Source organism: Quercus lobata, chromosome 6 (assembly GCF_001633185.2).
Source record: "Quercus lobata isolate SW786 chromosome 6, ValleyOak3.0 Primary Assembly, whole genome shotgun sequence".
In the NCBI taxonomy this organism is placed as follows: Eukaryota; Viridiplantae; Streptophyta; class Magnoliopsida; order Fagales; family Fagaceae; genus Quercus; species Quercus lobata.
Window position 1 is genome coordinate 11,121,447 of NC_044909.1, and position 25,867 is coordinate 11,147,313.

A 25,867-nucleotide genomic window follows, 5' to 3' on the forward strand; every position below is an offset into this window, starting at 1 on the left:
ATAAGAGTTGAGAATTGAGATTGATGGTTCTATTCTGCAAATCCTTTTTACCCTGCTAGTTCTTAGCTTGTAACTGAGGCAGAGAGTCACTCTAAGTTCTGTAACCTGTTTCCTAGTTGTAGTTGTTATTTGTAGTTCCTAGGTTGTGATTTTGTAATGCAAGGACTTCTCAGGGTCTTTAATTTTAGGTGAAGGGAGAAAACCACTAAGATCAAATTTTTTCTTAAGGTATACAGGAATTATAAAAAATAAAGCACCACGAAAAGGATAAAAACAGCCTTCTGTATTGAACGATACTTATTTTTATTTTGTTTTGTGGAGCAGTCTCATAACTTAGAAAACTTGGTTACACTGGAGATATCAATTTGGGCCATTATGCTTGAAACATTGAAACTCAGACAGACTAGTTTTGTTCAATTATTGTGAGAAAATGCATCGGTATCCACAAGAAAGGTCCTAAAATGCTGTTAAACCATCAAAGAAATAAACCTGAGGAAAGCATACTGCAACAGCAGAAAGCTACGAATTTTTTCTTGCTTGAGCATCATTATTTCTCCAAGGATCGAGTGCTTCTCTGATAGCCTGAGCTTCTGGGGAATTCTCCCAAGCCCTCTTCTCTGACTCTAGAACAGTCACTTTGTCATCTGCACAATAACATAATAACATTGTTAGAATAAGAATCAATTGACAGAATGTAACAAATGATCTTTACAGAATGGGTCATTGAAGGAATAGACTAATGACAACAAATGACATTTGACAAGAATAATAGCTATATCACTAACAATAACTAAATTTTCTGATAAAAAGGCAGTTGGATAGGGTGGAAAACTCATTCAATTGGTAAAGATGAAGCTTCATCACAAGCATGAAACCAGCAACCCATCATCGAATGCTGTAACAAAAAATATGCGAGTGTGATGCCATATGCCAATGAGGCCACCTAACTTTAGTTATACAACTAGTTCTAGGTGAATTTCAAGGACTGAGGTTCAGTGGAAACAATACCTGTTTTCACTTTGACAATACGACTCTAATAATTAGTAAGATTTGTCATTTATAATCAAACTATAATCTGGACAATATAAATATTCAAAATCTGATTCTGGAAATTTTCAAATTGTAATTACTGAAACAGGCGCCAAAAGATAAGTGGGGATAAGGCTGCCTACAAATCACCTCTTCTAGACCCCACAAATGTGGAAGCTTTATGCACTGGATACGATCTTTTTAATTAGTGAAACAGGCATTTTGTAGCCACAAGTCTCTCGTTACTTGATGCAAACCAGTACAAACAAAATTGGAAAATAAAGCAGATTGCTTTATCAATCAAAGTAAGTTTCCAAGACTGTATAATACTCAATGCGGCCAAGTTTCACACAATCATAAACCAAATTTGCTTCTTAAAGAATTTTTCTAGCTAAAATCATACAATCAAGTTCATAGATGAAAAAGGAACACAAAAGGATAAGATTGTGCATAAAGAATTAAATGAAAAGGAGGGTTCTCACACAGAAGCCGGTTTTGATCATAAAAAACTCCATTGAAGCTCCAATACCAGCTGACACTAACGCAATCTTTAAGTACCAATCCAGAAACTTCATTTCTCTGCATATATGATCATAATTTGGTTTTTTAAAATATATATAATATAAACGTAGAAAAAAAAAAAAAAATATATATATATATATATAAACATAAACCAAATTTTAGGAAGTTCCAGGGCACTTTTGGAAATAGATGTAAGATTTTTAGGAAGGCTGGCTTCAAGGCTCTATAGTTTGTACTTTGTAGCAACTAGCAGGTGATATCTGTGCTACAAGACATTTTGTAGGGGTGGGGACAGAAAAAATGTTATTAAGAGAGAATTATAATATCTCACAATTGGTCAATAATTGTTTGTTAAACAATAAGACGGTTGTTATTGGGTTATTTGAATAGCTTATTATTTGCTTTACAATCCACTAGGAGGACTAACAGAATGAGAAATTGTAATAAATCATATATATTCAATGAGGAAACCAAGGGATTTTGAAACTAGGAGGACTAAAATGGGTAATCCACTTGTTTTATGCACCGGAAATAGAAGTTAGTAGCCTATAGACAACAGAGAATTGGCCCAACTTTTCTCACAAAATTGCAATCTAGATGATATTTCTAGAGAAATACAACTAAAAGAAACTCCCTGCCGTTAAACCAGGCACTATATGATTATAAGAATACAAAGTTTGAAAAAATAAAAGATTAAAATCATATATAGAACTGTATCTATCAAAGGGATTAAACCAGAAGTTTGTAACTGCAAACAATCAAAACCTTGACAGTGTATAGATGATTGAGGAGTTCACCGAGACACCGAATGCCATGTTTAAATTTTTAAGGTTTTAAACTGTTTTAAGGACATTGACTTAGTGAAGCATAACAAATCATTCTACAAGGATTTGAACCCATGGCGTCCGCTCTATCATGATTTCTCATTACAAGGTCAATAAACCAATAAGTTTCTTTTTTTGTGCTGGCGGATTCGATCCCGGGTTTTCTTTATTCGACGACAAGAGATTTTATCAATTAACCTGACTCGAACCCACAAAAATTTGGTTTGCAAGTACCAGAGAGACCAAAAAAATTGCAAATCTAAAACCGTCTTAAAACGTTTCTATAAACTTTAGAGAAGAGCAATGTATAACGAAACACAAACACTCATGCCCATCATCAATCATCAAAAATTTTACAACCATTCATAAGATATATCACAAAATAAATTGCAACAAAATATGGGCTAAACCCCAAAAAAGACAAAAGGGTACCTTTCGGTTTTGCAGTAATTTCAATCGGCGATTAAGGAGCAGGGACTACCGGTGTAAGGAAAACTAAGCCTCGGTAACTTTGCTCCTTGTCTTGCACTGTAACTCTGAGTCTGTGACTGTCTAAAAAGAAGAAGAGGAATCAGCTGTGTTCTAAAAAAATAAACTGCAACCCAATATGCCGTCTCATATGAGTGTCCTAAACTACTGTTTAAAGTCGACAATGGCTAATATAACTTTGAAGTTTTAGAGGTGTAACAATTTTTTTTTTCTTTCTTTTTTTTCATTTTTTGGGTTGAGAAAGGATTTAACAAACCAAATCTTACAATACTCAGAAAAAATAAAAAATAAATCTTACAATTTTAGAAGTAATAAATTAAGCTTTTTGAAATTTCAAAAAATAACAAATTTAATCATGTTGTTTTGAAAGTAACAAATTAAATCTTAAGTTTTTAACTAGCCTATGAGCACGTATTCGCGTGCTCAGAGGCTTTTCTATTTTTTTGTTAAAGATTTATAATTTGCATCAATTATAAATTAGGATTACTACATTTTCCAATCACCAAAATACCTAGGAGGTGTGATAAATATTATGCATTTGTACCAAATATTAAAATTATTAACATGTCTCTACACATAACATTTATCACACTCCTAGGTTTTTTTGTGATTGGAAAATGTAGTAATTTTAATTTATAATAGATGTAAATTATTAATCTTTACCAAAAAAAATAGAAGAGTCTAAGCACACGTGTGAGCGCGTGATCAGAGGCTAGTTAATAATTAAAGACATGAAATTTGTGACATTGGAATAAAATCATATAACTAATTGCAGCACAAAAATAAAATTGGCAATGTCATCTTCATCTAACACATATATTAGGTATTAACACATATTAGGTAACTTTAATACAATGCTTTATTATGTTAATAATGAAAATCTTTACAATACTAACAAAAGAATTATAAAAGAAAGATAAAGATAAAGATAATTTAGAAGAAAGCAAACCTGAAAGAGAAAAGACTTGAAGCAACATAGAGATAAGTTGCTCAATTCCATGCTCTCTCTAAGGATAACACCATCATTGACCTATATCACAGCCAGAGTAAGTCACTCTCTCCCACCCTCTAATTTCATAGTGATTATAAAATTAAGAAAACAATTACAATATATGAAGTACACTATTAATTACATAAAAACAAAAGAAAAATATAAAATAAACTGATACAAACCCGAAGGAGAAAGAAGCCAATGATTTGAAATATTATTGACCATGGTCAATGTAGATAATGAACTCTTTAGATAGTCAGGTATAGGGAGAATTATACACATAAAAAAAAAAAAAAATAGCAACATGATATATGTAGAGAGTTGGAGATGGAAAGTAATTTGATAACATCATAACGGCTTAATAATTGCTTAATGATAATGGGGATATTTAAAATTGCTGGGTAAAAGTTTGGAGTTGTGTGTGACTAAAATGTGAGTGTACAGTGTTTTTTTTTAAAATTTATCATTACACAAAATGTGTGTTTGTTTTAATTTTAATTTGATAACATCATAACAGCTTAATAATTGCTTAATGATAATGGGAATATTTAAAATTGCTAAGTAAAAGTTTGGAGTTGTGTGTGACTAAAATGTGGGTGTACAGTTTTTTTTTTTTTTTGCATTAACAGCATATGTGTTTTTTTTTTTTTTTTTTCATTACACGAAATGTGTGTTTGTTTTAATTTTAATTTTAATTTTTTTTTTATAAATGGATAAAGCAATTTGAAAACAATGGAGAGTGATCCTCTTTTATAGGTAAAGTTTTAGTGGGAGTTAAAGAAGCATTTTTACAAAGTTTTGCCCCTACTTAAACATAGGCTATAGGGGTATTTTGGAACAAAAATAAATCTGGTCCAAACAGGGGAAGCCCCTTATATATATATATATATATATATATATATTATAATAAATATAAAATTTTATCATAAAGCATTACCTCAATTCATGGTTTTAAACTTTAGCATCAACTCTCTCTCTCTCAAAAAAAAAAAAACTTTAGCATCATCAAAAAGAAAAGAAAAAAAAACACAATATAAAAGACAGAAAGCTTAATTGTTCATTGCATACTAAAAAAATAAATAATACTAATATGTTAATGCAAATAAGTTACCATTCTACCCTCACAAAAATTCAAAAATTACAAAACTTAAAATAAAATTTAAAAAAAAATATATATCTTTTTTCTATACCAGCCGATACACCCGAAATCGGCTGATACGCCCAGTACATGGCCGATACGCCCTCTATTTAAACCGGTATGAAACGTTGGCATTTCAATATCAGTACGGCCGGTACTAGTATGGTATCAACCACCTTGGTTTGAAATGTAGTTTTCCCAATAGGTACTTGACACATCAATGGGAGCATGTTCCCTATAGATAAATTATACAACCGTATTGAAGATTTTTCAAATGTTTGAGCTAATATTGATATTTTGATTAATACAAGAAAAAAAATTTAAAAAAAATGCTATTTGGGCTTTATCAAATATATATGCCAAAGGTACATGATATCAATGAGTAGTAAAACACTACTAAAACATTCTATTCCCTTATGCAAATCGCATTGCTCTTTGAAATGATATTTATAACGTTGTTTACGAGTGTTCCTCCCATTTTTTGGAGGAATGGAATAGAATTAATATTATCTTGCTAGTCCTTTGTTTTAGGGTAAATCCTCTCAAATTTCCAAGGATTTCAATCTTTGTAGGTAAAGATAATCCATGTCTATGGGCAATTGGATTCTCAATTTGGAAATTTATGAATTTCCTTTTTAAAAAATGGGCATCCACATTTCTATGGCTTAGAAGAATTTTATTTTCTAAAGTGACAATTATGCCCCTAAATTAATATTCTTTGACAAACTATAATATTAAGATTTTTTTTGGCTACTGTGCATATGCTATGTATTCAACTTTTCTTTTCAACTGTTGTTTCTAATAAACTCAATTCATAAAATCTTTAATAGTTAAATAAGAGATTAGAAGTTCAATTCCTGCCTACACCAAAGACCAATTCGTGTCTTAGTCTAATGATAAAGAGCTATCATCATGAGCGAACGTCATAGGTTGAAACTCTCTATAAAAAAATATAAAATAAAATAAAAACTTTTCTTTTCAACTTTTCCTCCAAAAAAAAAACATTTCTTTTCAGTTAATATTAAGTTGGAAATATTTAGTCTTTTAAGAAAATAAATATTTTTTTAATAGATAGAATAGAATTTCAACATATGGCATCCGCTCCATGATGATTGATCTTTATCATCTGATCAAGACATCAAATGGTTTTTAATGTAAGCAGAGTTCGAACTTCATATCTCTTATTTGATGACAAGAGACTTTACTAGTTAAGTTAATAGGAATTTACTCTCATTTAGAATTTTTTTGGTAATATTATTACTAGTTGACAAGAGACTTTACAAATTTTGTAATATTGTTATCTTTCTGGTACTAGTAAATTTGATTGTCTTCACAAAGCTATATTCAGAGGTTCGTTCCCATGACACTTCTCAAATAAATAAATAAATGCATTCCCTTGACAAAGATCACATTAATAGTTTGTAATTATTTATTGAGTATTTCGTAGGGATCCCCAAATGATGGTTTGATTGTTTGTAGTCCAATAAGGAAACAAAATTTTTACTTTTGTTTTCTCAATTGGTAACGTGAGAACGTGACATGTTGCAATTGATGCATGACAAAAGTAATATTAGTGACGAATATATGTAAAAGCAATGTTATTTTTGTGGCCCAAAGTACTATATAAATTTTTGAATCTGGCTCCCAATTTACTTGTTTTGAGAGGTGTGGAATTTCCTACAATGGGAAAACCTCTGAAAACCAACTCAACAGCCCAAAAGAAAGTGTTTCAAGCCCAATTGGTATTCTATTACCCTGTATGTGTGCTTCCCAAGAAGACTCGAGATTAGTAGTGCTAAGTTTACCCCTTTTTTATGGTTCCTCTCTTTTCCTTCTTGTATCTCTCCTCCCCCCAAAATTGCCAACCCCTCCTTCACACCCTCGGCTTCTATTTATAGACTTCCTTTAGTGGGGTCGTCATGATGAAGGGGTGGCTTTTTATGTTTGTGGGTCCCTTTGGGATATATTCCTGACCAAATGGGACCCACTTCTCGTGACTGATGTAACTCTCTTGAAACTTGCACTCGTCACCAAACGGTGCTCGATAGGCAATTTACAGACCCCGACCTAGTACTAGACCCCGACCAGGCATTGGTCCCCTGAATTGATATGGGCCCGGACCTGGCATTGAGCCCATTACCCTTAAGCATACAAAGGTTAATGGATTGGGTCTATACCTGATGCTTGTACAATTTTAATTATAACTTTCCATTATAAGAAGTTGTGAAAATATTTGTATTCCTATCATTACCTTTTACATTCATACATATTGATAATTTTGGCGTTAAACGAAATATTCTCTTTACCCAAATCGGACAAGACATGACATGTAAGCTTATTGTAGATAGGGGCAACGCTACGTTGTAGCCAAGGGGCTCAAATGAACCCCCTGACCCGAAAAATATATATATAATATTTTTTTTAAATAATTGTTTTGAACCCCCTACTATAAACATTTGCACACCCTGAAAACCCAGTTGAATTCAACTTTAAACTCCACCAAAAAAAAAAAAAAAAGTCCAACAGAAAATTTTGCTAAATAAAGTATTTAAGGGTCCCGTCAATAGTGCAAGGGACCCATTAAAAAACGCATAACACAGTTGAAAACACTTTTCAGCTTTATCCAAATGTACACTAAATCACGGTGTGCATTTGGGGGGGGGTGGGGTTGATACTTTATTTTTGAGTTTTGAGTCTTTTTTTTTTTTTTTTTTTTGAGAAAGTTGAGTTTTGAGTCTTTGACTAGTCAACCGTCTCCTTCTATGCGATTGTGTTTTTTTTTTTTTGGGGGGGGGGGTGGTGGTGGTGGTGGTGATGTTTGACTAGTCGACCGTCTCCTTCTATGTGATTATACTATTAAGTTTTTGCAGTGTTTGATATAGGCTGGGTTTGGATCCAACTTTTTGCGTTTGCGTTTACGTTCCTTCACTTTTTTTTTTTTTCCCAGCTGCTGTGCACTCATTTAGGGAACAACGGCTACTGTTCATGTGAACAGTAGTCGGCAATTGTTGACTTTTCAGTATTTTTATTAGTTCTGTGGGTCCCGTGAACAGTGTACGGGACCCACAAATTACACTTTTTATCAACTTTTTCATTAAAAATGGGTCCCACGGTACTATTCACACATTTAAAAATTATTTTGCTACAGTATTTTAAGTTTTCAGTTTTCAGTTTCAGCAAAATAAGTTCTATCCAAACAGACTCATAAAGTATTGAGTTATGAGTTTTGTCTTTTGCACTTTTGAGTCTTTGACCGAAGTGTGTGGGAGTGGTTGTTGCTACGTGGGTGGGCCAATACCTTAAATGAAGAGTTGTAAAGAAAATATAAAATAATTTATCAAAATGTCTTGCAAATTCATAAAAATTTGGTAAAGAGTAAAAAAAAAACTAATAAATTAAAGGATTCTAAGTAATAATAATTCAAGTTCACTTATAACAATAATTAATATGTTATTGTATTAGAAAAAATATGTCAAATGAACTTATAGTGTTTTTTTAATAGATTTTGTATAATTTATGTTTCTTATTTAACCCCTTGAACAAAAATTCTGGAGCCGCCACTGATTTGTAGAGTGTGTTAATAACTCTTGATGCCCCATCGTTATTAACAATCAACAATATTAAGATTTGTGATTTGTACAAAGAATTAACCCAAAAAAGAGAAATGAATGCACCCATCATTTGCAAATCTATATATTACTAAAATCTGAAACGTAGCATTTAATGTTACTACGTTCACGTTGAGCCACATCAGCAACCACGTCATCATTTTTTGTTTCCAATTTTTCTTATATTTTTTAAAACATTTTCTCATTAAAAGTGACTTAAAAACTCCATTATTTAAAAATTAAAATATCTTTTAACCATTATTTTTATTATTAATTTTTCAACACTCTCCCTCCCTTTTACCTCTTCATCTTCCCACTACTTTTTACCTTAATATCATTCTTTCTCTACCTTTTTATCTTCTTTTATTTTGACTCTTCTTATTCTCAACATCTTACTATAAATTTGACATTTTCTTTTTTTTTCATTCTATGCATAGTTTTCTCACACAAAAAATGCTACTTCTCTCTCTCCCTCTCTCCCTCTCTCTCTCTCTCTCTCTCTCTCTCAATTTTTTTTTCATTTTTTGTTTGATTTTTTTATTTTTATTGCATCAATTCTTTAGGTTGATGAATTTTTGTGTTAATTAGAATTCTACTTTGGATTGATACGATTTAGTTTTCTGTTTTTAGTTGTTATCTTTTATGTTCTCTTTGATTAAATATTATCCTTCTGCATTATACATATAGTATATAATAATATAATATTATTATATTACATAGAATAACTTGGATAACTTAATGTTTATTACTATATATTTTATTTTTACTCTTTTTTCCTCTCATCATATTTTATTCAACATGTAAATCCAATCACATCCTCCATACTATTAAATTATGCAGCTCAAATCAAGAAAATGGCTAGACACAAACTTGCCTTCATTTACCATACATTGGGGGAATCAAAATATCTGTGTGATAAAGGATCATACAATTTATAATTTAGATAGCACTCTTTGAATGTGTCTAGACCCATAAATTGAGCAATTTGTAGACTTAAAAGGCTATTGAGAATGAACTTTTTGAATCAAGTCTAAAAAAATATGAACTACTATATATTACTAAAACCTAAAGTGTAGCATTTAATGTTGATACACTCACATTGAGCCACATCAGCAGTCACGTCATCATTTGTTGTTTCTAATTTTTCTTATATATATTTTTAAACATTTTCTCATTAAAGGTGACTTAAAAACTCCATTATTAAAAATTATAATATCTTTTAACCATTATTTTTATTATTAATTTTCCAAAACTCTCCCTCCCTTTTACCTCTTCATCTCCCCATTACTTTTTACCTTAATATCATTCTTTCTCTACCTTTTTATCTTAATTTATTTTGACTCTTCTTATTCTCAACATCTTACTATAAATTTGACATTTTCTTTTTCATTCTATGCATAGTTTTCTCACACAAAAAATGTTACTTCTCTCTCTCTCTCTCAATTTGTTTTTCATTTTTTGTTTGATTTTTTTTTTTTTTATTGCATCAATTCTTTAGGTTGATTAATTTTTGTGTTAATTAGAATTCTACTTTGGGTTGATACAATTTAGTTTTTTGTTTTAAGTTGTTATCTTTTATGTTCTCTTTGATTACATATTATCCTACTGCATTATACATATAGTATATAATAATATAATGTTATTATATTACATAGAATAACTTGGATAACTTGATGTTTATTACTATATATTTTATTTTTACTCTTTTTCCCTCTCATCATATTTTATTCAACATTTAAATCCACTTACATCCTCCATACTATTAAATTATGCAACTCAAATCAAGAAAATGGCTAGACACAAACTGCCTTCATTTACCATACATTGGGGGAATCAAAATATTTGTGTGTTAAAGGATCATATAATTTATAATTTAGATAGCGCTCTTTGAATGTGTCTAGGCCCATATATTGAGCAATTTGTAGACTTAAAAGGCTATTGAGAATGAACTTTTTGAATCAAGTCTAAAAAAAATATGAACTACTATATATCATTTAGATTAAAAAACTTTTATCATAGATACATTAATATAGTTTTTGCCACAAATTTAAATCATGCAAACTTAATAATTTTATATCATGTGTTAGAATCATCTCTGCTTCTTCTTCTTCTTCTCAAAAATATTATGTATCATCTTTAAAGGATGCCAACAATATTGATCTTATGGGAAAAGTTACATAAATATTGAGAAAAAAATGTTTTATATTACAATCTACTAAAAATGTTTTTTAAATATTTAAATCTTTCAATTTTTCATATCACTGACATGTTTTACCATTACCACATGTGTTAACTTAAGTCTTAATATTCTTAAGTTGTTTCAACAAAAAGGAAAAAAAATTTTAAAAAGGTTGTCATAAAAGAGTAATTCATGTAAATTTTTTTGCAAAATGAAATATATGTTTTTTAAGGCCACCAAACTTGATAATTTGCAAATGATGGAACCACTCCTAACAATATTGGCATAGTTATATAGTTCCAGCTAAAGCAATCGTGTATACTTTTAGTCTTCTAAAAACACACATCTACCAGTAGTTAAACGTTCATCTTGGGTAGATTTAACTTTTCATATAATTTTACCTTTACATATTCATCTATTTTAATTTAGATTTTTTTTTTTTTTAAAAAAACTTTAATTTAGATATTTTTAAGTAAACAATGAAATAATGATTCATGAATAATTAAAAAAAAAAAAATTATCTATACATATTTATCTTATGCAGATATAACTTTACATATAATTTTGTATTTATATATTCATCTATTTTAATTTAGATGTTTATAACGTAATAATGAAATCTATAAACAAGGTAATTAAAACAATCATATTTCTACAATTCAAAAAGTCACAATTTCTTTTTTCTAAAAAAAGCCTTTTACATTTCCTTGGAATTATTTTTAAATCTTTTTTAATAAAACCTTTGACATACCAATAACCTAACCACTTCATACATTAAAATAATTTAAGGCTCATTATTACTTCCGTTAATAAATTATGGATATCTTAATTGATTGAGACCACTAACGTAACTACATCTATAACTATTTAAACCATCCATGATATCTATTTCTTATTGATAACCATAAATTTTACAACTAGCAAGGGAAGAAAAAAAGAAATGAAATCAAACGTTAATTAATAACCGTTATTTGGAAAATAAAAAGTGGTCAAGAGGAGTATAAAATAAAATAGAGATGGTATACAAAGGACATTGAAAACTTTATAGTGCAATAAAATTAACCATTATATTCACTTAATTAAATCAATAATCAACAATTAAATATAATAATACAAAATTTAAACTTAAAACTAATCAAACTCTAACTAGGGAAGTTATATATATATATATATATATATATATAATCATAATCTTCATACACCATGACTTAATTAAAAAAATTTAATGAATAGTTCTATAAATATATGATAATGGTAAAAAACGTTATAGACAAGATTATAAAAAATATGATAAAACTTTTTTTTTTTAATCTTTATAAAGTCTAGAGACTAAAATAATATTTTATCTAAAATATTATCACGCCCAATGCGCGAGTCTGCGACTAGTTGCAAGTAATAGTAAGATTTCCATCTGATTTTCCTTATTTGTATGTTTACAAAAGTAATACAACATTCACGTTTCACTCTTCCAAATCTCAAGAAAGCAGATGATGATCCCAAGCCGGAGAGTCCTTTATTAGCAAACCTGAGGCAGTCTTGGCAAGCCATAAAACAAAATGATACCCATAACCTTAACTCCTTATAGTCACAAATGCCAAAAAAAGACACACACACAAGGTTTAGTTGTAGGCATCAGGGTGTGCCAAGAGGTAGGCCTCAACAGCCTTGAAAAGTCCTGCAGCCTTTTCTTTTCCAGCCTTAACTTTCTCTTCCTTGATCTCCTGCTCCCCCTTTGTGTGGTATTTGCTGGTGTTCTTCAAGACGGATCCTCCATCAGGGCTTGCCACAATCTTGATCTCGTATGAGATTTTCTCGAGTAATTCATTCACAATATCACCCTCAATCACACTGTAACAATATGTGAAGTTTGCTTGGTCAATCTCATCAATTCTATGCTTCACATACTTGAATTGGCTGCCTGAAAAAAATATAGAAAAAACACTTGTTACTTACCTCTTCTCTGGGATTCAAATCTAGATTATCATTTATAAGATAATCAAATAATGTCATTAAATCACAAAACTCTTAAAGAATAGATTTTTTATTTTTAAGAATGAAAGACGATAGTAATGGCATTTTTCCACTTCTAAAAAACAATACAAGTACTTTTTAATTTGCTAAACAAATGATGTGTTGGAGATGAGAATAGAAGCAAATTACCTTCGCCAAAGGTGATCTTCTTGATGGTTCCAGGGCCTCCATTTCCTTCAATGATTTCAGCACTCTTAATGGCATGGGGGGCAAGCTTTGGGATGAGATTGTCAGCATCAAGGACAAAAGCCTTGAATAGCCTAGCTGGTGGGATAGCAGAGGTGATCTCACTCTCGTAAGTGAAAACACCCATGAAGACCTGTAGAGTTTGAAACTGGAAAGTGATGAAATGAAGATTGAAAGGAGAGTTGAGTGAACTTGGGAGTTTTTGAGATGGCAAGAAGTGAGTACTAGAGCGCGGTATTTATAGCCTAAATGAACGTTTACGAGTGCAAGTGTCCAGTTGCGGCCCTAGAATTTTTATTCAAGGTCAGTAAAAAACATAAATGGTATAAAATCTATAAAAAAAAATATATATATATATATATATAAACTATAAGTTCATTTGACATTTTTTTTTCTAACACAATAATATATTATTATAATAATTGTTGTTAAATGAACTTAATTTAATTATTATTACTTAGAATAATTTAATTTATTAGTTTTTTTTTTTTTTTTACTCTTTTACAAATTTTTTATTGAATTCACAAAACATTTTTATATTTTCTTTCAACTCTTTAATTTAATTTGTTAGTTTCTATCCCACCAATTAATTGTTTACAATAATTGTTTATTAGTTTGCAATTCTTTAATTTATAAGTTTACAATTCTTTAAATAAATGTTTCATATTTTTATTGTCTTTTATTTTTAAGGTACTAACCCACCCACGTTGCAACAACCACTCCCACTCACTTCGATCAAAGTCTCATAAGTGCAAAAGACAAAACTCATAACTCAATGCTATATATCAAACACTACAAAAACTTAACAATACAAACCCATAGAAGGAGACAGTCAACTAGTCAAAGACTCAATACTCAAAAATAAAATATTAAAATACTATAACCCCATACACACACACACTGTGATTCAGTGAAAGAACTCAAGAAGTCTATCAAAATACTAAAAACACACAAAAGAAGTCTATCAAAACACTTTAAACACACACTCTCACAGTGAAAGAATGAGAGAAAGAGAGATAAAAATACTAGATCAAGCGGCAATGGCGGCAAATCAAGGATGGTCCAAGCGTCAATGATGCGGCGGCAGATCTAGGTTAGATGGTGGCAGATTGTTTGTGAGTGAAATGACTACCTTTTTCCTTTGGGTTTGGAGAGTGAAGAGGGATAGTGGGAGAGGACTAAATTTCTCTCTTAAGTTTGGTTTGGCCCTTTTTTTATGATTTTTTAAATTTGATTTATGGGCTTTTTTTCTAAGATTAAAGACCAAAAATTTTCTGTTGGACTTTCTTTTCGTTTTCTTTTTTTCTTTTTTGAAGTTTGTACATAACACCACTAAAGTACGGGAGAATGCATAAGTGATTGAATCTGGACTCTACACGTGAAGTAGCTATGAGGTAAGGGAGAGTCGATCATGGCTAAGAGATTTTTTCTTGGTTAGTGCTAAAGGCATGATTGCCTTGAGAAGGAAGTGAGATTTACACTTGACACGGTATTCAAGAAATCAACAAGAAGGGACATAGTGACTTTTCAGAGTTGAAGGCTATAAGGACATCCCTTATTGGTTGAATGCATAATGAGTCACCTTGGAGACACGTATACCAATCACAGTATTTCTAATGTCCCTCTTGATAACCAAGACTTGTCTCCCAAACAATGGCAAAGCTACCTACCTTCGGGTCCCAGTGCCATGTTGGCGCAATTCTTATCCCTTAGTCAATAGATAATATCACAGCTGTGAAAAGATGTCAAAAGAAAAAATATGATAACTTAACACTTGTCCTTATACTCAGCCATATTCCTTAGAGTATACAAGGAACATGAAGTTGAACTTCTAGGGCAAGAACCCAAATAGATATTTTGAAATGAAAGTGGAGAGTTGGTAGGAAGCAAAAGCAACTTCATTGTAAACTAATCTCTTTCTGATACATAATATAAGCAAAGCCGAGCAAGAATGTTATGTTCTTGCTCAAATCGTGGTTTTTTATCCCTTCCCTAGGGTTTTTAACGTACATTCTGTGTTGTTTTGATAATCAGCTTCTTCTTTTTGTCTGTCTAAATGTGCGTCTTTTTCATGTCCTATCATCACTTTCTTTATTTTTTGTTTGAGTGTCATGTCAAAACTTTCATCTTTTCGAGCTTTCTCATGTAAATGTACTGTTAGATAACTTATTTCACTCCTATAAATAAGCTCAAATCTAACTTGCACGCACAGAGTTTAAAGCTGAACTCAACTGGGCTTTTAGGGTGTGCAAATTTTTATTGTAGGGGATTCAAAACAAATTTTTTTACAAAAATATTATATATGTAATTTTTTTTTTTTTTTTCGGGTTAGGGGGTTCATTTGAACCCCTGACTTCAACATAGCGCTGTACCTGCAAGTGTCCCTTCAAGATCAAAAATTCTTGTAATTTCTTTTTTTCTTTTTTTCTTTTTTTGGATATCCTCATTGTGACAAGGATGATAATTTTCTAAGAAAAGCATTTGTAATTTACTCAAAGAAAGCACATTTGCAAATTGGTCGAATTTTTTTTTTTTTTTTAACCATTTGATTCCAAATGCCGTCTTGACCACGAATTATTTCCGAGATATGTAACAAAATATCTCTAAAGACATGTGAAGAAAACAAACTTATGGATCTTGTGAACTAACAATAATTAACAAGACTAAAAAAAAAAAAACAAGGTGAAGGAACCTAAGTAGTATTTGGATTTTTAGAACTTCATAAGTTCTTTCTGCCTTCTGGCATATAATTTGCAGATTAATGATCAAATTACAAATCACCACCGCACACTCTTGATGCAATGGTCACTCCATAAGTATAAGTACTTATGGGGTGTGGGGGGTAAGGGGTGGAATTCAAGTATCCAGGAAGGAGATTCACACACATATACACTTAGATTAGGCTAGAGTAAAATTCTATCTTATATCAAAAACAAAAAATGATCAAATTACAAATCATTCATTTAGTGTTACTTTAGATAGATAGATGGCACAAGCCACAAGGTAAGATCATTGAAATACATTGGGCCAGCTACATGTTACAGCTTCTCAAAACAAGAGGAATGGTCAAAGTAAGTTGGCATATCAGTAATTACCGCAAAAAATTTTGCAAAATTTGTTATCATACTCGGAAGAGAATCCATATTTGAGGTGTAGATGAATGTTAAATATTAGCTCTGATATCATGTTAAATATGTTAGAATAAATGCAAAAATGAGACCTACGTCACGAAAGAAAAGTGACTATAATATATATATGTAGTACAAAACTACAAACACTGAATTATAATGAACCTAACACAAGGTTAAACCCTAAACTAACCTACACTGACTATAGTTAATAGGCTTGTAGAATAAGTTTGAGTCTTGACTCTTAACTAGAATGCACAGCATTGAGGTTTTTCAAAGTGGGGCACTGCCGAGAATGACTTGAAGCTTTGGCTTTCTTTCAACAATGGCTGGCGTATGTAGCATTGGCTATCCTTATCCTATGGCTTTCACAATAATTTTTTTTGAAGACTTGAAGTTTTGGCCGTTATGTTGGGTGTTGGCAAAATAATAATTTTTTGAACCTATCAAAAAAAAAAAAAAAAAAATTTGAAAACTTGAAGTTTTAGCTGTTATGTTAGGTGTTGGTTGGCAATATAATAATGAAACCATTCGCATTAAATGCTTTAAAATATCCAAGTATAAAGAAATCTTCTATTTACCTATAAAATAAAATTTAAAAAAAATCATCTATTTTCTCTTGACAGGCATATTTTAATTTAATTGTGATTAGGTAAACTATGCTTTCACATTAAACTATATCAATTTGTCATTTTCAGACAGAAGTAATATTTAATTGTGGATTACTTTTTTTTTGGGAATATTTGTGGAATACTTATTTTAAATTAATAAAACATGTAACTTTTTTTAGATTAAAAAAGTATACCCTTTTCATAGATTTTATTTGACAACAAAAAAAAGCTTACCAATTGAGTTAATTTAAATCCACAATAAACATTCTTCTCAAAAAAAAAATCACAATAAACATATAACCTATTAAACTATATTTGTCCATAAAATTTTTACCATATATCTAGTGACACAAAATATTTCATAACTTCTGGCATGACTCATTATTATTGATGTCATTATAAAAGTGTTTTCATTTAGGGACCTATGTAAAAATATTGTTGCTTCAATCACAAAGCATTGTTATTTGTCATTTGATTAAAAAAAAAATATATATATATATATAAAAGTAAAAAAAAAAAAAAAAAAAAAAAAAAAAAAAACTTTTCACCTTAACAAGTTGTGAAAAATGTTCCATGTATATTTGGATATAGTTTTTTTTTTTTTTTTTGGGTTAAAAACTTATTTGTTAAAGCTAATTAAAGTATAATATATTATACATTTTAAAAAAATGAGGATTGAAAAAGTTATACATTAATATATATATATATATATATATATATTCTAAAACAAAAAGAAAAAGTTATTGCTAGTTAAAAAAAAAAAGATAATGAGGCCGTTTGGATTCAGCGTTTTTCACTGAATCCAAGCTGCGTTTTCTGAATTTTTTTTTTTTTTTTTTAACTTTAGCCGCACATTTGGACTAAATCAACTGTGAACAGTGCATTCGTGCACTGTTCACGGACCCACAAATTTCACTTTTTATCAACTTTTTCATTAAAAATGGGTCCCACGATACTATTCACATATTTAAAAATTATTTTGCTACAGTGTTTTCAGTTTCAGTTTTCAGTTTCAACAAAAATAAGCTCAATCCAAACGGACCCAATGTCACCCTTTAGAATGACAGTGTTAATAAGAAAGGAATTAAGGAAAGCATCATTAAACTATAAGACTATCCTAAAGGAGACAGAAAGATTATACCATATGCAATCTACGAACTCCACTTCTTCTTTCTTTTTTTCCTTCTTTTTGAGAAACAATCTACTAACTCCACTTGGTCACAGAGCTAAATAGTCAATTCAAGACTCACCATTTCACAGTCCTCTTAAATCATTTTTATAGGAAAAAACTGAATAAATTGACTACTGGAAGTTCGAGTTTACCCTTTCTCTTAGGAAAACCGGGTAATTTCCAACTCAGGACACATTACATATAATCATAATTGCAAACAGGTTGGTGAGAGTTCCATCAATCTATCAATTTGTAATTAATTAATACTTTGAAATGAACCTTATAAGTGATTGGAATATAGTCACGATGAACCTTATAAGCTATAGATCTGCCGGACCTATAGTCACATAGCATAGACCACATTAGAAAACGCAGCTATAAACCAAATGGATCTACAGCCGCATTTTTTGTAGTGAATGAAATAGAATTGGCATTCATCATTTTTCTTTCCCCCTAGACTTCCAAAACAGAGAAATAGATAGTATATTGTCCTTCAAAAATTCATTTCATTCCACTCTCTTTCCCATAAGCTGGTAATATATGGATTCAAGTGTTTCTGATATTGTTGGTAAAGAATATAGGCTAAGGCTATTGGTTTTCAAATTAACAGTGGAAATTATTTTTAAAGAAAATAAAGGTAACGAAATATAGCTTCTTTGCACTTTTAGAACATGTTTTTCAGTTTTTCTGACTTGTTTGTAGAAAAGAGTGATCAAGATATTGGGAATTTGGGACCCTTGCTTCTCAATGAAATGTATTCAAGACATTCCAGAAGTTAATCTTACTTAAAGATTGGGAAGTAGAACTGTAAAACTCTCTCTCTCTCTCTTGTGTGGAATTTGCATACCTAATTTTTTCTTGTCGTTTTTCTATGATTGATTGACTTGAATTATTGTCAAAAATATAAATTGAACATTTGGGTCAAGTTCTAAATTTGAAAATTTTCTTTTTTATGGTTATGAAATTATAAACGTATGAAATTTGCCTTTATAATTCTTGCTCGTGTGACAAAATTTCACAAAATTATGTGTCGCTCTATCATAAAGGTAGAGTTACGCAAGTATTAAATCGGTACATTTACACACAAAAATTAGGATAAAAAATTTTAATTTGAAGGATCAAAATTGAACCTAACCCAAATTTTGGGATCACTAGTATATTTAGGAAATTGAATTATTTAATTGCTTAGTTCCTTTGATGTGTGCTATTAATTTTTTAGGCCACCAAATTGAAGATTTCTCTCACAGACATACACAGCTCAAGGGTTTCCCTTTCTCCCAAAAAAAAAGGCTCAAGGGATGCCCCTACCCAAAGGCAATTAATTGGCAACCCCCGAATTGTCACTTTGATTCCACTATTTCTATTTGGATAACAAATTTAGCTCAATTAACAAAATGTGCCCATCTTTTTGTGAATGATATTAAAGATGTTACAAACTTTGTAACATAATCCTTACAAAATGATTTATTAAGTTTTAAACAAAATAAAAAATATTTACTAAAAACATTTCAACATTGGCTCATGCAATCCGATGAACATTGCCCTCAAAACTCTTATTACCAGGCATTGGCTAGACGCAAGGAACATCAAAGGCACACCAATTTAACCAATGATTGAAAGGTAGACACAAAAGACTCCTATCTCAAATAATACAAAGACATAACAGCCTCGACTTAATAGTCAGGGTTAGCCAAGAGGTAGCTTTCGACAGCCTTGAACATTCCCATTCCCTTCTCTTTTCCAGCCTTAATTTGCTCTTCCTTGATCTCTATGTCTCCAATGGTGTAGTATTTGCTTGTGCTCTTGCAAATGCATCCTCCATCTGGGGACGACTCAAACTTAATCTCATTAGCAATTTTTTCGAGTGTGCTCATCAAAGCATCACCTTCAATCACACTGTAGCCAAATGCGAAATTCTCTTTGTCTAATGAATCAATCCGGTGCTTCATGAATTTGAACTGGCTAGCTGCAAACCAAAATTAACAAAACATGTTAGTTTTTGCTTAATACATGACACCATGCTAGGAATAAAAAAAGTAGTTGCTAGTTGAGTTAATTGAAACCCACATTAAATTTGTTTTTTATTAACTTTTTAAAATGTTCAGGAACAAAGTTTTAGTTATGATAATTTAATAGTGTAAACTAACCTTCACCAAAGTTAATTTGCTTGATTGTTCCAGGCCCTCCATTTCCTTCGAGTGTCTCAATACTTTTAATAGCTTGTGGGAGGATTTTGGGGATTAGGTTGTCGGAATCAAGGACAAAGGCCTTAAACATTTTGGCTGGGGGGATTGCAGCAGTGATCTCCAAGTCATAAGTGACAACACCCATAATTTCTTTCTAAGTTTGAAAATGATCCAAGTGAGAAGTGAGAACAATGAGATGGAGAATAGGTTGCTATGTAAGAAGTTCTTGGGTTGGATAAGTCTAAGAACTAGAGGTGCCTATTTATTGATAAGTCATAAGCTAATGCTATTCCATATGTGAAAGGGTTGAATTGTACTCCTACACTTTTTTGTGTTTATCTCCCTAAATGGCGGGGAAATGATGGTTACCTATTAGGAAAAAAAATCCTTGCATTTCAAAGAATTTTTGGAAATTACATATAAGGTCGATATTAAAGTTCCAAATGTATCAATTTGAAGCCTCTATCCATCTACATTATTTTCATTTTCATTATTCGGGGCAGTAACGGATCGGGGTAGAAAAATAAAAGAAAATTGTTAATAAAATTTTATGTTTCACTTAAGTAACCAGCTTTTTACAATCATTTTCTCTTTAATAAAGCTTTTTTTCCTCTAAACAAAGTTTTAAATCTCTGTTCAATGGCTACCAAATTGATGTGAATAAGTACTAAGCGAAAAGCAAAGTTTAATTTATGATTTTGGTTTTTCTTTTTTTTTTCTTTTTCTTTTTCTTTTTTTTTCTTTTTTTTTTTTTGCATCGCTGCTATCCAGAATAATGGAAATGAATAATAGAGATTGACAAAAACTTCAAATTGAAACAATTTCATAAATCTAAGGCTTTAATTGACAAATTAAAATCTTGGAACTTAATCTAATTATTACCATATAAACTCTATACCTTTTAACATAATCTTTTCTCTAAAAAATTAGACAACACCATTCAGCTAGAAGGCTCTTTTTTTGATAAGCACTAGAAGGCTCTTTGTACATCACAAAGAACCTTTTGAATATATATAAATGATACCTTGTAGATCCTCGATGTTGTTATAATGCCCATCATATTATATATTTGACAATTAACAACTCATGCAGAGGACAAAATGATGGATCTTTCCTAAATTTTTAGTCCATTATTAGGAAGTGTGAAACATTGAATTCAACCACTTGAAAGGGCTAAAAGTCTTGAGGGCATGACTTTTTGTGCACATAACTTCAAAATAGACAACTAGAAAAATCATAATGCAACGACCAAAGACTACCCGGTCAGATATTTACTTGATTAAAACTAGTGTCACCAAATTACAGATAAAGACTTTGTTATCATACTATTTGGTGTAATAGTCATGATTAATAAGAGATGCACAAACTTAATTGTGATGGCTAGCACAAGCCACATGCTTTCAGTCAATCCCCTCCTTAACAAGATGTATTTACAAATGTTAATCACTCTTTAAAGACTTTAAGAACCCCAATTAGGAACACTATTTGAGTATTTGTAGTAAAGCTTAAGAGGTACCTGTTTTTGCTAGTTTTTAAAAGTTTAAACTTTCTGTCTGTGTGAACTGAACCGACGTGTTTGACAGTTTGAGGAGACTGAGGAAACTCAATAATGGCTGGCTGCAGTGGTTCAAAATTAGCCATCAATTATCTGTTGCCCTCTCTATCCTTTTGTTTTGAATGTAAAATAATAGTATAAATTTAGGCTAAATTATTAATTTGTGCAGCAATGATTAATTTGATCTCCCAACTATAAAGGGTATCATTTTTTTTTCGAATGATAATTGTGCAATTTAGTTTCTCAACTTTTAAAATCAAGTCAATTTCATCATTAAATCTTTATTTATTTAAATTTTAACAAAATTGATTCTCAAAAAAAAAAAAAAATTAACGAAATTGTTAATATAATAAATGTTTTACAAGTTAAAAATTTATAATTAAAGGTGTAAAAATTTCAAAATCAAATCAATTTCAACTATAAATTTCATTAGAATTTAAACAGAGAGTAGACTCAGCATGAAAAAAAAAAAAAAAAAAACATTTTTTTTAAGATTCAAAATAGGTTTTCTAAAACAAAAACCTTAGATTGTAAGGAAGATGGAGTTTAAACCACAAACTCATGACTCCACAAAAAATGCCATTGTCACTAAATATCACCCCCCCCCCCCCAAAAAAAATGTGATCTTGAAATATCATAATGTAAAAAATTTAAAATCCAACAATGTATAGTCTATATTTATTTTTTTCAAAAAACAAACGTATACACACAAAAGAGAGGGAAATGGGTTCTAACACAAAAACACACCATAAACTTTACTCAAAAGTCAAAAGTCATAATCGTATAGCCTACTTCGTTAAATGTTGGGTCTAATTTTTATTGTGTATTGACTTCTAAATAAATGTCATTACCAATTGAAAGATCTAATAGGTTCAAGGAAGTAGCAAGGACAGGTGGGATTGATTGGACCGAATGATCCTGTCCATATTGGCCAATCAAGGAGTCGATCGTTCATACTCGGATGCAGACCGGTCAAGCCTTCGGCCCAGTGATCTGGGCTGGCCTCAATCCAAGGCCCATAAAGCCCAAATGCCCATACCTCTATCAGCTTCTTCATATTTGACATTTCAATGTTTAAGTAAATGACTTTTTTACAGGTTTACTATTCCTTTCTCCCATAAAAGTAAATAAAAATAAAAAGGCTTTGCCCCCGATTTCATCTTTACACTATTGATTATATCAATATAATTATGATTTGAAAACTGCTTTAAAACTTTCCCCTCGATTAGAATGAAAAAAAAAAAAAAGGTTAAAAAATGGACAGAAACTCAAATTAATAATCTTGAGAAACATTAATAATCTTGAAGTTAGCCACAAAAGGAGCTTCACCTGGTTAATAAAATCAATTTATGTGGCCTACTCGATCCAAAAAAATTTAAAACTTACAATTATATCTCACCGGTTTTCAACTTCTCATGTAAAAATTGAGAATATCATCAACAGTAACCGTGAACAATATCTACTGACATGACAAAACAATAACAATACATCATAATACATTTTGTACATCCCACTATGCAATGTAGTGCATCATTTCACTAAATATTCCACCAGTTGGCATAATCTACCAAGCAAAAGAAAACAAAGTACTCCACTAAGCAATTTTCAATATCACCCATTTAGACATTCAACAAAGAAAAAGAAGATAAAATCTCTCCACTTTCAATGACATCTAATATGAAAATGAAGATTTTCCTCCACATCCGAGAACAGCTTCAACATTATAAATAAGAGGTGAATCCTTGAATACAATCAGTCAAACCCATGGTAGAGCAAGTTTTTAGATAATAAATATAAATAAATATATATATATATATATATATATATATATTGGTTACACCCCAAAAAAGCAAAGCCACAAATTGAGTCAAATCCTACGACACTTTACAAACATGCTAGCACGGTAGCACCTAGTACGGCCTGAGCCCGTTCCATCCAAATTGGAGCATTGGACTGAACTTGTAGGCCCACATTCAAAAGTGGTGTTGGGTTTGGGTGGGATCAAGTCAGTTTGAACTTTAAACCGATGCCATTTAAAACAACAACAAAAAAAACCAAAATGGTCTTCATGTTTGCCATGGCGGAACTGAATGTTTCCAATTTGTGGGGTAGCTAATAAATACATCAATTACATGACTTTGGTTTGGAAGTTGGAACTATGAACCACGGATATTAACATGTTTCCAAAATCAACTAGAGAACCATGCCAATTCGGAGTGCAAGGATCAACTTTGGCATCAACATTGCTCTCCAACACCACATTGGGAGTTAGATGCAATGCAATGACTAATGTCCGACTCTTAAAACAAGAACCAAACACTCGAATAAATGTTCCCTTTGGCTTTGGGCACAATTTTATGTGACTGCAAGTGCCTTATCTATCAGCTCGAAGGCTTTCCAGATTGAGCATGTCCATTGGAAAGAAAATCATTGCTGAGATAGCTTAACTAAAGAAGGACATGAGTCCAATGCAGATTGTATTTTGCACTTTTATCCACCTGTTTCTATTGTATGTCAATTTGAGACTGATGCGTGCATGGGATGTATGCTATCCCCAAGATTATTTTTTTATATATAAAAAATAATTTTATAAGCTCTAATTTATTAATACTCTCCTTCAACAAAAAAGTACTGATAATCTAGATTCAAGTGATAGTTAGTGATGTATCTAAAAAAAATGCGATAGTTAGTGATAGTTAGTGACAATAATATCTTTTATGGGCCCATGCCTGTAGTTTGGAGCTCATCTCCCCTTACCATTATCTATTTATAAAATAATAAATAAATAAATAACTATTGATACTCCCAATTTTAAACCAAGTAGAGAAAAGCAAGTGAGATAAACTTCAGTTGGGTTTATAATTCAATTGTTACCTTTTTAGTATTTTTAACGGAAACACATAATATTAAAATTTCCATACTAATACACATATTTTCACAATTTGTTAAATTGGTAAATGTAATTATTTTAACATCACTTGTAAGCCTCTTGGAGCATTAGCATTGGGGAATGCTAATGCCAAATCTAAGGGAAATTTAGCATTTTAAGCCCCAAAAACTCTTGCATCAGGGAATTGTAAACAGCAGTATTGCAAAGTTTTTTTGCAATACTACTACAGTACAATTCTAAATATAGAATTGCACTGTTCACAGTATTGCAAAAAAAAAACAATATTTTACTCATTTTCCCCCCGAAATTTCTCTCTCATCCCTCTCATTTGTTTTGTTCTCTTCTCTCTCTTCCTTCTCTGTTTCTCCATCTGCTCTCTCATCTCTAAAGCTTCATCGCTGAAATTTCTCACCCATCTCACACGGCCTCTGTCTCATCTCTCATCGCACTGTAGCTTAACCGATTCACCCTCACCGATCTCCATCGCTGAAGCTTCACACGGCCTCTCTCTCATCTCTCATCGCACGGCCTCTCTCTCATCTCTCATTGCACCGGTGTTGGGTTTTGGATTTTTGAGGTTGGAGGTTGGATCAGTGTGGATCGGCGAGCTGGGTTTGGATCGTTGGGCTGGGATCGGTTGATGGTGGGTCACTGCATGATTGGCTGGTTCTTCTGGGTTTCCGATAGGTTTTTTTTTTTTTTTTTAATATGGGTTTTTGTTCCGGTGGGATTTTGGTGAGCAGTGGGCAGTGGTGGCTTGGGTTTTTCTAGGTTTTTGTTCCGATGGGTTTTTGTTCCGCTGGGTTTTTCTGGGTTGATCATCGGCGTTTTCTAGGTATTTTTGACGGCTGGGTTTTTCTGGGTTGATCATTGGCTCCAACTGGTTTGATGGATTGTGTGTGTGTGTGGCTCTGTTTAAGGTTTGATGGTTTGTGTTTGTGTGTGTGTGTGTGTGGCTGTGTGTGTGTGGTGATGGGTTTGGATAGGTTGATCGGTGTATAATGGGTCTGTGTGTGTGGCTTTGTGTGTTGAACCAATGCTAGAGGTTGAGGGAGAGAGAGGAAAAAAAAAGACTGTTGGAAAGCCCAGGAAAACCAAAAGTTACGGTTAGAAAAAAATAATAAAGAAAAATTAAAAAATAATATTTTAATAAAAATAGAGTTTTGGAATGTTAGAGGTATTGTAAAATGGGATGGTATAATGATAAAGTGACTTTTTGAAATGGTAAAATAGAGTAGAATTGGAATTCTCTGATGTTAATGCTCTTACGAAGAACAATTTTCTTATCCAATCATCACAACTTGCCACCTACATGACTCATATCAATAG

The 25,867-nt window shown here is 31.3% G+C and overlaps 3 protein-coding genes across 3 annotated transcripts; all 3 read right to left on the bottom strand.

Moving 5' to 3' along the window:
• Window positions 1-282: 282 nt before the first annotated feature.
• LOC115994390 lies at window positions 283-3,081 on the bottom strand. The gene is made up of 3 exons (XM_031118524.1): window positions 2,808-3,081; window positions 1,514-1,608; window positions 283-644 (listed from the first exon to the last, which is right to left on the bottom strand). Exons 2-3 carry the CDS (start codon window positions 1,602-1,604, stop codon window positions 520-522), a joined length of 216 nt encoding a protein of 71 aa, XP_030974384.1. The 5' UTR covers window positions 1,605-1,608; window positions 2,808-3,081; the 3' UTR covers window positions 283-519.
• Window positions 3,082-12,163: 9,082 nt separating this feature from the next.
• LOC115994391 (major allergen Pru av 1-like) lies at window positions 12,164-13,245 on the bottom strand. The gene is made up of 2 exons (XM_031118525.1): window positions 12,941-13,245; window positions 12,164-12,698 (listed from the first exon to the last, which is right to left on the bottom strand). Exons 1-2 carry the CDS (start codon window positions 13,122-13,124, stop codon window positions 12,400-12,402), a joined length of 483 nt encoding a protein of 160 aa, XP_030974385.1. The 5' UTR covers window positions 13,125-13,245; the 3' UTR covers window positions 12,164-12,399.
• Window positions 13,246-19,441: 6,196 nt separating this feature from the next.
• On the bottom strand, window positions 19,442-20,342 carry LOC115995456 (major allergen Pru ar 1-like). Its single transcript, XM_031120028.1, has 2 exons — window positions 20,055-20,342; window positions 19,442-19,873 (listed from the first exon to the last, which is right to left on the bottom strand). The coding sequence occupies exons 1-2, from the start codon at window positions 20,236-20,238 to the stop codon at window positions 19,581-19,583; spliced, it is 477 nt and encodes a 158-aa protein (XP_030975888.1). The 5' UTR covers window positions 20,239-20,342; the 3' UTR covers window positions 19,442-19,580.
• Between the last annotated feature and the right edge of the window lie 5,525 nt (window positions 20,343-25,867).